The following is a 12,626-nucleotide window of genomic DNA, read 5'->3' as shown; positions in this document are numbered from 1 at the left end:
TGAGGAAAGCCTTCCTGCCCTCTCCCTGGACAAAAGCACTGCTTGCCACTGCTCAGCCTCCCTAGTCAGAGGCAGAGCAAAGGAACATCTGCTCAAGAAGTGTTAAAAAGGAGGTGTTAGAAGAGGAAACCTCACTTCTTCTCCAAAGCCAGTCTTGGAGGGACTGAAATGCAGTTGAGTTCCAGCAGTCATGGGTGTGTCAGGGAGGATGCAGATGGTTACTGGTGGGAGAGGAAGTGTCATAAATGCTGTGGGGAGCCTTGAGTCATGGGCAGGAGAGGGGAGATAGGCAGGCCACAGGATATAACTGATGCTGGACACAGCAAGGCTGGAAAGGGGAACAAATTTGATTTGGACTGCTCCCAGGTCAGGATGGCACAAGAGTAATGGAGGGATGGAGGAGACCTGTAGTCCTGGAGGAGAAGCAGCAGGGAACATGCAATAGGCAGACTCCCAGTCAAGGCTCACAAAGCTGGCCATCCTCAGCGGAGCCAGGGAGTTCCTGGCAGTGTGGCTTGAGCCATGCACTGGATCCCAAGGGAAGGGCTGTAGCACACTGCCCCACTGGAGCACGCCCAGCTCCTACCACAGAGCTCAGTGCAGTGTGGTGCTGGCATCTCTTTGAATTCCAGCCCCCTGCTCGCTCACCCCTTGCTGATGGCTCAGCTGAGACATCAGAGGCCGCTTTGCCAAGTGCCACACTCGCCTCAGCTCCTCAAGTCCTGGGGGAACGGGCCAGGAGCACACACAGAGCAAAGGAACACAGGTGTCCACATCCATAAAATATGTATGTAGTGATCAGTTTGTGCGTGGTCTCCTCCCACTGGATAATGCGGTGAGGGGCGACGCCAGCGCTTTCTGCACAATTCACCTGAGGTCGGGGTAAGAGGGAATGACCTAAAGCAGGCTGAAATAATGGGCATGAAACAAGGCCCGAGGCTGCTTCGCGAACAAGGAAGGAGGAAGCCGGCTGCAAGCCAAGCATGGTATCTGAGCGGCTGCCCCCACACAGCCCCCTCTGCCCGCTGGCTCGCCATTGTCCAGCGGCAGCTCCCCGTAGGCGGGCTGCTGGCACGGCAGGGACAGGGCTGTGCTGGGGGGCTCGAGAGAGGGGATAACGAGAGAGTTTGGGGTGCAGAGGAGAAGTTATGCCCTCTTTAAGGGGGGCAGCTCCGGGCAAGCACTAAAGTCTATGCCAAAAAAAGAAAAAGGAATAAAATATTAAAAAGGAGACAGAAGCACCGTGTGCTGCGGCTGGGCTAGTTACGGAAATCAGTAGCAGGCGGGGCTTCAGCTAGCGGTGCCGGAGAGGGACTTCCCTCCGGGGAATCCTGCTGGACCGGGCCGCGTCCCTTCGCCCCGGGGCGCCCCGAAACCCTCCGGGGAGGCCGAGCCGCCCCTCGGCGGGGCAGAGACGGGGCCCGGCGGGGGAAAGGGAGGTTCTGCGGCGCTCCCTCTCCTGCTCGCTCCGCCCGGGACCGGCGGCGGGGACGGGCGGGAGCGGGGGCGGCTCTGGGCGGCCGCCGCCGCATCCCCGCCGCAGCGGAAGCCGCGCCCCCGCCGCCGGGGCCGGCCGGGCGCATCCCCCCGCCCCGTCCCGCCGCCGCCATGAACCCGCTCTTCGGCCCCAACCTCTTCCTCCTGCCGCAGGAGCAGCAGGGGCTGGCGGGCCCCGAGCTGCCGCCGCCGGCCGCCGCCGAGCCCCTGGGCGGGGAGCCGCCCGCCGGCCCCTTCCCCGCGCCGCCCGCCGCCATGGCCCTCCGCAACGACCTGGGCTCCAACATCAGCGTCCTCAAGACGCTGAACCTGCGGTTCCGCTGCTTCCTGGCCAAGGTCCACGAGCTGGAGCGGCGCAACCGGCAGCTGGAGAAGCAGCTGCAGCAGGCGCTGGAGGAGGGGGCGGGCGGCCGCGGCCGCGGGCCCCCGCGCCGGGACCAGGCGGTGCAGACCGGCTTCGTGGGTCCCATCCGCACCCTGGGGCTCGGGCTGGGGCCGGGGCTGGGGCTGGGGCTGGGCTCGGCCCGGGCGCTGGGGTCCCCCGGCTCCCGCCCCGGTGGTCCCGGCCAGCCGTCCGCCTTCTCCGCCGGCTCCCGCTTCATGCCCGGCACCATCTGGTCCTTCTCGCAAGCCCGGCGGCTCGGCCCGGGGCCCGAGACCACCCTGGTGCAGGGACCGGGCGTCTCCTGGGTTCACCCCGACGGGGTGGGAGTGCAGATCGACACCATCACCCCCGAGATCCGAGCCCTCTACAACGTGCTGGCCAAGGTGAAGAGGGAGCGCGACGAGTACAAGCGCAGGTGAGAAGGGGCGGCGGGAGCGAGGGGCACCGGCGGCATTCCCCGGGACCGAAACTATCGCCTGCAGGGCTCTGTCCGGTGGGCGATGTGAGGGGCAAGCAGGGAGGGAAGGCGACAGTCCTGGCCAGACTTCTCGGGAGCACAGGCAGCATGAGGAAAAATGTGGACTCCTGAAAGCATTGGTTTGTGCCTGGGTCTCCTCCCTTGCCGCCTGGTGTGCGAACCCCCTCGGGATGTTCGTTGAGCCTTGTTCCATCTTACCAACCTGGCATGAGGGACTAGAAACGCTTTTCCAGGCAGGGAAGGAATAACCCAGGAGCTGTGTTTTAAAACCAGGGGGATCTGGAAGTACTCAAGAAGGAGGAGCAGCCTGAAAGTAGCTCAGGAAGGTGGACGTGCAGCAGTGAGTGGGTTTGGATAGGAGAAAGCTGCTGGGAAGGAAGGAGTTCTCTGGATGTGTCAGAAGGTGTCGAGGAGCCCCTCAGCAGGTTGGCTGGCCTCTCCTAGGCCCTTTCCCTCTCCAGCGCTCTCCAGCTGGCCCCTCAGCAGCAGAGAGCCGAGGCAGGACACCCCACTCCTCGGGGGCTTTCCTCCCGACCCAAAATAGCTGTGGCTTGGCACGTGCCTTGGAGAAGGGCGAAGCAGAATGCAAAGCTAATCTCTTGGCCGCTTCTTCTTTCCCGTGCAGGGTGGCCGCCGGTGCTTTTGTGTCCGGCCAGTTTCCGAGGCTGCCCCCAGATCCGCACGTAGGATGAGATCAGGCTGGGCTGGCGTTGCGGGGTCAGAGCACAGGGCTGGGGACTGACACCACCCCAGCCAGTGCATTGGGGTTTTTTCAGAAGTCCCGTTATGGCACTTTGGACGCAGTTAGAAAGTTTGTGATTCCACGCCCAACTCCCCACGGGGGCTGTGCCACCCACCGGTTCTGCACGGCCACAGTGCCAAGATTGAGGCTGGGGTCCAAGATGACACCTCATGCTTTCGGCTTTATAAGGCTTAGGCTGGGCAAACTTGCCTGTCAGATGCTCTGGAGGCACTGAGCAAGGCACATGGAAAGGAAAAGTTGGCATCTCTTCTTTCCCACCAACTGCTGCAGGTACCTAAGGCCTTTTATGATTAAGCCAGTGGTCAGGGTCCTTCTCCAGAGAGGAGAAGCACTCCTTGCATTGCATTTTCAGATCAGAGAGTGGGAAGCTGGATCCCATTTTTTGGCCAAGAAAGCTTGACACTCAAAGTGGGTCAGCCAGAGAGGACCAAGTTGTGTTTGTTGGTGCTGCTGAAACTTTGGGAGAATGGAGGGCTTTTCAGAGTTGTCCTGCTCTGGCAAGTGAGCTTCAGGGAAGGCTGCAGAGGGGTTGACAGAGGGACTGCTGAGGGTGAGATGGAGGGGCACCACAAGCTGCTATGAGCCACTGTTATTGGTGGGGTCTATTTTTGGTGTGTGTTACCAGGAGCTGGGGGAAAGCAGACCCCACCCCCAGACCCTATTCAGCACTGGGAACTTTCTGACGGGTACAGCCAGGTCCCAAACAGGGGAATGGGACAGAAGGATTCAATTTCCACACCCTTCTCCATGCTGGGGGCTGACACCAACGTCGCTTGGGAGTTGAGAGTTCTCTTCCTGGTGGGCTGTGATCTGCCATGGGGACAGTGCAGCTGGTGTCATGCCTTTGCCACCTGCCTGGAGACAGATGGAAGAGGCCATATTAACACAGGACTTCCCAGTTCTCTTACCCATGGTTTGGGTGCTGGAGCTTGTGCTTTTATCAGGACAGCATTGCTGCTGTGCACCCCACAGCATTTGGAGCAGTGCAGCAGGAGCTTCTCTCTGGATACACAGGGTCTGAAATTCAAATCGGGGATCCAGGAATGCTCTGGGGGCTGTAGGGAAGGATGAGAATAATTGCAGCAGCAGGAGAGAGGCTCACAGGGGCTGCACTTGGGAGGAGCAGACTGAAATTAGGTGGCCTGGCTAGGGGCAAAGGGTGCCTGTGAATATCACACAAACCTGCAAAGTGCTGGGGATCTGGGAGTCTCATCAGGTTTGTGCTGTCTGCTACACCTAGTACTTGTATTCACAAGTAGTTCTTATCCTGGATGTTGCAAGGACACACTGGAGGTGTGGAGTGGGCAGTGCTACAACACACTGTGTTAGAGTCACAGAATGGTTTGGGTTGGAGAAGGCCTTTAGGGGTTACCCAGTCCTATCTCCCTGCTGTGAGCTTTCACTGGGTCAGGTTGCTCAAAGTGCTGACCTTGAACACTTCCAGTGATAGGCCATCCACAACTTCTCTGGGCAACCTGCTCCAGTGTCTCACCACCATCATAAAAAATTGTTCCTTATGTCCAATCTAAACCTGCCTCCTTTCAGTTTAAAACCTTCACCTCTCGTCACTGCAGGCAAAAGGTCTGGTACAAAGTCTCTCCATCATTCTTATAAGCCCTCTTGTTTATTAAAATGCTTCAAGAAGTATTTTGTTGTTGTAATTGCCCTCTGAGGAGCTGTGCCAGGCTGCAGGGTCATCCCCACTGAGGTGAGCTCCAGCATAGTTCAGATGTGGCAAGAGGGGGGATAAATGGAGCCTCGGGCCCCAAGCAGCCCAAAGCCCTGGTGTGCACTGACCCTGCAGGATGGGGTAAGTGCCTGTTGCAGTGAGCAGGATTTTTAAAGATGGGGGCATTGTTGATTTTTCTAAGTGAACTTGTTGAGGGACGCATCTGGCAGGGACGGCACTGCATCTTTCCATGTCCCTGGCTTTGGGAGAGCTGTCCCCTAGCTGGCAAGGAGATGGTCAGGTCTGCGTGCAGCTGGGACCCTGCTGCCCTGGCTGTCTGCCTTTGGGCAGGTTGTTGCTTTGCAGCAGTGCAGGGGGCACCTCCCCTGTGCCCTTGGTGCACCGCTGGCCCTGGGGTTGTGCGGGGCAGCCTTGCTTCCAGCTGGCAGCGACCTGGCGGCGGGCGCAGTGCTGCAGGCAGGTTATTATTAGGAGTGGTGCATTGCAGGAGGGAGCAGGGGAGAAGGAGCCAGGCAGGAGATGAGGGAGAGAGGTTCGCAGTGGACGGGTGCACGGATTTGTCCCTGGTGGGGGGATTTGTCCCTCTTTTCTCCTGCCTTTTAAGCCAGTGTGTGTGTGACCTGCTGTCATCTTCCACAGCATTGGTGTGAAATGAGCTCCTAGCAGGATTTGCAGCTGTGCTTTACGTCCCCAGTGAGTCTGGGCTATATAGAGACCCAGAGGGAGGCGGGGACCAAAAAAGAGGCAGTGCCACACCAAGAAAGATGCTGAAATTTTTTTTATTATGGTGGAAGGCGTTTTTGTCCCTGGGGAGGGAGGCTTTGTTTGAGCAGTTCCCATATAAGGGAAATTCTACCTTTAACTTTCTCCTTTCTTTTCCCATCATCTCTCTTTCCCCAAAGGGATGGGAACAATCTTTGATTCCTCTTCTGAAGCTGTGGTATGGATCCAACACCAACAGGAGTGCATGCTTTTGTCCTTGTTTGAGTAAGGAGCAGCATTGCTAGCTTTAAGAGCTTAGAAATTCACAAGCCAGGGCTCTCCCACGTAGTCAGATTGTCCAGATACTCTGAGATAACAAATGTAAGGGCTTTTCATATGCATTCTGGCCTCCTAGACCTTAGGATTTATTGTTCAAACTTGGTGTGGGTAAGTGAGAGGAGAGATTTTTCATATCCTTGTGCAGAGTCACAGTGTCTGTGTTGGTGCTTGCAGGCATTAAATAGAAACCAGACCTCACAGCACCGGGAAGAGCCCAGCTCTGGTTGCTATCCCGGAGTGATCTCGCTTTCTCAGAAAAATCTGTCTCTCCCAGAAGAGCCAGGAGCTGGGTAAGAATGCAGCAGCCCTGCCCCATGCTGCACCGCAGCACATGCCAACTCCTTGCTCTATGGGATCCTCATTTAGCCAAGAGCTGTAGGACTTGATGGCCTCCCAACAGACCGTGGGCTGGGCCAACACTGCAGCGAGACCCAAGAGGTTGACCTCATGCAGTGAAATATAATATAATAATTGCTATGGGATGTGTCTTTGCACAGCAAGGCTGGTTGCCTTGCAGCTCTGCTTTTTGCAAAGCTGCAGAGCCCAATACCCACCAGACAGCCTGGCATAAAGTGGCACAATCCATCCTGCTTCCTTGTGGGATGACACAATGTTCCTTAATCCAGCCTGTTAGGCAGCAGTGGAGCTCTAAGGGGTCTTGTGCCCCTGCCCAGGCAGCGTGGCCTGGCCCAGGGCAGCCCTCTGCACTGGGACAGGCAGAAGAGCAGCCCTTCATGCACATCATGGTCACTCACACTGTGAGGTGGTTTGGTCAAGGTCAGGTTTGTGCTTCTGGACAGCCTGAACTGCAACGCCGCAGACACACAAACGTGGTCGCAAAAGCGGTGCAGGTGGGGGCAGCTTTGCAATACATCTGCAGACCCGTTGTTGGGGGTTGGGGCTGCTGTGACCCAGGGCTGTGGGGCTCAGGGGCAGGTGGAGAGGCGGGTGGGCTGTGGCAGGCCGTGGGCCAGCCCCGGCGTGCCGCTCAGCTGCCGTGCAGAGCCTGCGGTCGGTGTCCCCAGCTCCCCCCATGGCAGGGCGGCCGTGGTGGGGCAGCGTTTGTGCCCGGGGGGGCCGATGGGCTTGGCAGCTGCCATCCCTGAAAACAAGAGGCCATGCATTCCTGGGCACGTTCTCCTTCCCGCCCCGGTGCTGTCATCCCCCGCTCCCGGATAGCTTTGGGGTGAGCAGCTGCCGCTCCGTCCTCTCCTTTTGGCAGCCAGCGAGGCGAGGCCGATGGGATCTGACCAGCGTTTGTCTCCCTAGATGGGAAGAGGAGTACACGGTGCGTGTCCAGCTTCAGGACCGGGTGACTGAGCTGCAGGAGGTGAGCCTTGCTGTTCCCCCTTTTCTGCACCCCAGCTGCCCCACACTGCTGCCGATTTACCCATCTCTCTCCCCCCGGCGCAGGAAGCCCAGGAGGCCGAAGCTTGCCAGGAGGAGCTGGCCATGAAGGTGGAGCAGCTCAAGGCAGAGCTTGTTGTCTTCAAGGGACTGATGAGCAATGTGAGTCCCTAATCCCCCTCCAACTCCACAGCAGTGTCCTACCCACATGGTGTGCCCGTGTAGAAAAGCAGTTCCTTGGTGGGGCCCATCCAGCCACAGAGGGTTGGTCTGGGGTGCAGTGAGCAAAGCAGGGATGTGGGAGCGGTCCTGCATGAGGAGGAATGTGGGGGCATCGATTGCCATCTTGTGTAATATTCCTCCCCTGTCCCCTTCCTGTGGTGCCGTGGGTTCAGAACATCACGGAGCTGGACACCAAGATCCAGGAGAAGGCCATGAAGGTGGACATGGACATCTGCCGTCGCATCGACATCACTGCCAAGCTGTGTGATGTGGCACAGCAGCGCAACTGCGAGGACATGATCAAGATGTTTCAGGTGAGAAGCGCCCGCTGCTGCTCCCGACTCAGCCACCAGCTCTGGGGAGGAGAGATCCCAAAGGAGGTAGAAGAGACAACACCAGCCCCCTGCTAGGGGAGACGCTTGGTCACCCTCTCCCTTGCTCCTTGCTGTCCCTTGCTGTCTGTCTCTCTCGGGAAGACCAGGCAAAAGGGCACAGAGTGGAGGTGGAAAGCTTCAGATGTTGCTTTGGAGATCAAGAGTCCCCCCCAAGCTCTTGCTGACCTGTTGTGTTGGGCCCGGGGACCCCACAGTGCTAGGGGAACAGCTGCTGGAGGGAGACAAGTTGCTTGAGTGTCTGTCTCTAACTCCATCTCTTTCCTTTCCCTTCCCCTCTCCGTCATCTTCTCTCTGTCTCTCTTCTCTGTCTCTGTCTCTTTTCTCTTTCTGGATGTTGCTGCCTTTCTGTCTTGCTCTTTGTCCCTACAGAAGCAACTGGTTAGTTCCATTCAGTTGAGAAATTTTAAATATTTTAAACTTTCTTTTAAAAAGGTCGGCCTATAAATATTGACATATTTCACCTTTTTCAGACTGTCTCTTTTTTCCTGTTTGTGTCACTGTGTTTCCCTGTCTCTGGACTGGGGTGGTGGGCGATTTGAGTTTTTCTACAGTTAAAACCATGTTGTTTTTTTTCTCATCAAATTCATAGATTCCATCTTTAGTTGCTTAGTTTTAATTTTAGAAAATGCTAAAACCATGTTTTATCCATTGCAACCATCTTTAACCTGATCATAATGAGCCCATCTCTCTCTCTCTCTCTTTCTCTCTCTTCTTCCTTCTTTTCTTTCTGTCTTTCTCTCTTTCCCTGCCTTTCTGTCCCTCCACCATTCCTTTCCCCTCCATCTCCTCCCAACTACCTGCTCCTGCCCTCGGACCCGGCCTCGTTTCTGTAGTCTCTGCACTTGTCTCCCGTTAAGGTCCCAGCCTCGGTGGGGCGGAAGCGGGAGCGCAAGCAGGTCAGCGACGAGGACACCTCGCTGTCGGAGAGCGATGCCTCCCGGAAGCCTGAGGAGGAGGAGGAGGACGAGACCACGGCCATGAGTATCAATGAGGAAATGCAGAGGATGCTGAACCAGCTGTGAGTGCGGCTGCTCTGCACCTCTGCCCGTGGTGTCGAGCCAGGCTCCAGCGCCAGGCTGCCTGCTGGTCCTGGGATGGGGAGGGCAAGGGTGGTCTGTGGCTTCCCTGCCCAGGTGAGGGCGAGATGAGAGATGCTGCTGTGGAGAATGGTCGCCCTGTGCTCTGTAGCACAGTGGCAATGACCCCTTGGGGGACCTGAGCCCACCTGTGCTAAGAGTGGGAGCTGGTCCAGCTCCCCTCCTCTTGCCCTCCTCCTGTTTTTTGGGAGTCTGTGCCTGGATTTGCTGGGGTTCATGACCATAAGGCCAACCCCTTCCCATCAGCTGTTGGGTTTGGGCACACCTGAGTTCACCCTAACCAGACTCCCAGGAGCTGCAGCCCTGCCCGTGAGCGGGTGCAAGGCTTTGGCAGTGACACAGCCCCCTGCCTGCTGTGCTCTCCTGCTGGGTGTTGACGTGCTGTTCCCTTGTGCCCAGGAGGGAATATGACTTTGAGGATGACTGTGACAGCCTCACGTGGGAGGAGACAGAAGAAACGCTGCTCCTCTGGGAGGACTTCTCTGGATATGCCATTGCAGCCGCAGAGGTGCAGGGGGAGGTAACGGTGGTGACAGGGCCCTGAGGTCTTGTTGGGTTGGGATGCTTGATCCTGCCTGAGCCTGGGAAGATGCTCTCTCAAAGACCAGATTTCAGCCCCTTTCCCTTTGCAGGCTGGTACAGGATGCTTTTCTGCATGAATACATTACAGCATCCCTGTCGAGGTCTCCTTTTTAGAGACAGGCCAGGGACCTGTAGCCTGAGGGATGTGCTGAGGGCTGGGTGCACACGTGGGGAGAGCCACAGCCCATCCAGAACAGAACACTTCCTCTGGCTGGGCTGGTGTCTGGTGATTCTTGCTCATGTTCTCCAGCCCACCTACCCACTGTGCAGCAAAACTGCCTGAAGAGGGGCCTTGGTGTCTTGCCAAAGCCCTTGTCATTCCAGATCTTTGGCCCTTGGCAGCCCCCGGGGATGTGTCATGCTTGGGAATGGTCTGTGCTCTTCAAATCTTCAGTGCAATGCTGGACTTATTTGGGCTGATGTGGTCACTGCCCAGTGTGGCGAGTCCTGAGTCTCTCAAGTCCATGTTGACAAGACTGACTCCTGTCTTATTTGTACTACACTGTATATATTTCTTCCTCTTTTCCCTGTGCTGCCAGTTCTTTCTCTGATTTGTCTCTCTCTTGCCTTTGGTTCCTCATGTTGGACGCTTCCCTGCCTCTAAACCTGCTGTCTGCTCTCCTCAGCAGCAGGATGACAGCCTGGAGAAGGTGATCAAGGACACAGAGTCACTGTTCAAGAGCCGTGAGAAGGAGTACCAAGAAACCATCGACCAAATAGAGGTGGGAGAAGGAAGAAATGGGGGAGGGGTGGCACAGAAGGGTGTGAGATGGGGGAGTGAGTCCCTGGGGGAGGGAGACACAATGCTGGAGCAGTCACTGGTAATGTGGGTGACCGCCCTCGGTCTGGCCATGCCCACCACGTGCCCTGGGATCATCTTTGCACTGTTTCCCTTGAGCAGCTGGAACTGGCTACAGCCAAAAATGACATGAACCGGCACCTCCACGAGTACATGGAGATGTGCAGCATGAAGCGAGGCTTGGATGTGCAGATGGAGACTTGCCGGCGGCTCATCACCCAGTCTGGGGACAGGTGAGCTCCAGCAGGAGAGCCAGGACACCGTGCTCTGGGTCTGAAGCCAGGGTGTGGTGAGAGGGAGCTGAAGGACATGGTAGAACTCCTGCCCTGCCCTCATGTGGAGAGAGGGCAGTTCCCAGAGGCTGTTGAACTCCTGGCTGGCCTCCACACAGGTCATGGTGCTGCCTCTGCAGAAGGTCACTTTTGACCTTTTTGACACACAGGAGTCACTTCTGACACATGAAGCGAGATCTCTGAGAGAGAGAGGAGCTTCCATTGTGCAGGGACATCGTGTAAGTCCCCAAAGGCCTTTGGAGCCAGAGTGGCTCCAGGCTGGGGAGCCCTGTGGTGGACTTCCACAGACCCCTAGCCTTACACACCTTGTCAAGGTTGTGCTCTGGGCAGGCCCCTCCAGTATCTCCCCCAGCTCTGCTTCTTGCTCTGGAATGGAATGGTGTCCTCTGGAACACCCTCCCAGCACCCAGGCATTCCTGCAGACATACACATGCCCAAAGGGGCACTTCAGCTTCTCTCCTTCTTGCTCTGGTGATCTCTGCCCACACCAAACTGGGTCCTTTCCCTCCCTCTGGGTGATGCTATGACTACTGCCCTTTACTGTTCTCTGCAGAAAGTCTCCTGCCTTCACCCCGACCTCCAACAGCGAGTCGGCCCCGAATGAGGAGAGCGAGGAATCTGACCGTGATCCCCCCAGCGACGCTTCCATCAGATAATGAGGGGAGGCCCGGCTCCCTCGGACCCCCTTCCTGGCACGGGGTTGCCTGAGTCACACCTGGGAGAGACTGTCAGGGACGTGGAACTGCTGGTAAACGTCTGTCGCCCAGGCTCACTCCCATTTTGGGGTGCTTGGCAGATCCCACACACCCCTTCACCGGATACCTTGCAAATGGGAATAGCTAGATAGACCTGAGGGCCCTTGCCCGGGCTGCTCTGCCTTCAGCCCCTTCTCTATTCCCTTTCCCTGCTTTGGTTAAACTGTGGTTCGGGCGGGGAGGCTCCAAACCTGCCGTGGTGGCGTTCTGCAGGACATGTTCCCAGGCGCCCCCAGACCCACCTCCTCTGGCCTCCGTCCTGGTGCACTTGACCTGCCCCTGCCCTCCCTGCGCTACACGGAGCCGAACGAGAGCCGTACCTCCCTGCAAACTGGACCTGACACTGGTGCCAACTGGACCGAGCCCGGGGCTCTCCCTGTCCTTGCTGCTGGCCGGTGCCTGGCTGGTCCCCACGCCGTGCCGGGCAACCCCAGCCCTGCCACGCCTTCTCCGGGGCAGGGGCTGAGTCCCGCTCACTGTGCACTTTGCTTTGCCGCCCGCCGGCGGTGCGCTCACGTCTGTGTTACGGGGGCGAGGTCATTAAATGGGACAGTTTCCTTTTCTACAGCTTGGCTGGGTGTGGGCTCTCCCTGTACCACGCGTGGCTCGAGGCGGGGCTGTCATCCATCAGACCCCAAGCCCACATCAGTGGGTCTCCCCATGGGAGTCCCATCCCTTGGGCGTGCCAGGTGGGACTGGCAGATGGGACAGTGGTGAGATCCCTGTGCTTAGAGCCACTGGCTCTCAACAGGCACTGGTGCTGCATGGGCTGCCTTGTTTTTAACCTGGAGCATCATCAATGCAGAGGTTGAAGGATTGAAAATGGAACTGATCCTGGCTTGTGAACCTCTTCCTGTTTCCTGGCCTCTTCTCCCACACCAGGGCATCCCAGAGCACCTTCCTTCCTGCCCTCAATCCCATATCCACTTCAGTGCAATTGCAGTGGGGGATCCCCTGTCCCACCATCTCCTGTGGCATTTTCCTGGCTGGCTGCAGCACCTGCTCCTCTGGTGATGGTGACGGGAGGCTGGGGGCTGGCAGGGTGTCAGCAGGGAGCGAGCAGCCTCCAGAGAGGCAGTGTGATCACTGAGAAGTGGACACAGCCTGCACAGCCAAGGCGGGTGAAGCTCTGGAGAAAAAATGCTTCCCACTAAAGGTACGGAAGGGAAGAGAAGGTACATGACAGTAGAGTTTTTGGATCATCGCTAAGATTAGGTATGGAAGGTCAAATGGGGGCTGAGGGATGCACAAGAGTTTCTCTGTGTAGGTGTGGCCTGGGTGG

The 12,626-nt window shown here is 57.6% G+C and overlaps 1 protein-coding gene across 6 annotated transcripts; it reads left to right on the top strand.

Annotated features, from left to right (window-relative positions):
- Window positions 1-1,339: 1,339 nt before the first annotated feature.
- IFFO1 (intermediate filament family orphan 1) lies at window positions 1,340-11,911 on the top strand. 6 transcript variants are annotated; one of them, XM_072925917.1, is made up of 9 exons: window positions 1,340-2,297; window positions 7,124-7,184; window positions 7,268-7,363; window positions 7,597-7,737; window positions 8,652-8,836; window positions 9,315-9,423; window positions 10,127-10,219; window positions 10,399-10,529; window positions 11,143-11,911. In XM_072925917.1, exons 1-9 carry the CDS (start codon window positions 1,609-1,611, stop codon window positions 11,243-11,245), a joined length of 1,608 nt encoding a protein of 535 aa, XP_072782018.1. In that variant the 5' UTR covers window positions 1,340-1,608; the 3' UTR covers window positions 11,246-11,911. The 6 variants fall into 6 exon arrangements, with proteins under 6 accessions (XP_072782018.1, XP_072782009.1, XP_072782002.1 ...); XM_072925908.1 differs by having other exon boundaries at window positions 10,124-10,219; XM_072925901.1 differs by having other exon boundaries at window positions 1,341-2,297; window positions 9,315-9,435.
- The last annotated feature ends 715 nt before the right edge of the window (window positions 11,912-12,626 follow it).

The sequence above is a fragment of the Taeniopygia guttata genome, chromosome 1 (assembly GCF_048771995.1).
Source record: "Taeniopygia guttata chromosome 1, bTaeGut7.mat, whole genome shotgun sequence".
Taxonomy (NCBI): domain Eukaryota; kingdom Metazoa; phylum Chordata; class Aves; order Passeriformes; family Estrildidae; genus Taeniopygia; species Taeniopygia guttata.
Note: the sequence above shows the minus strand (reverse complement) of the source record. Positions and strands in the feature narration are given on the sequence as shown.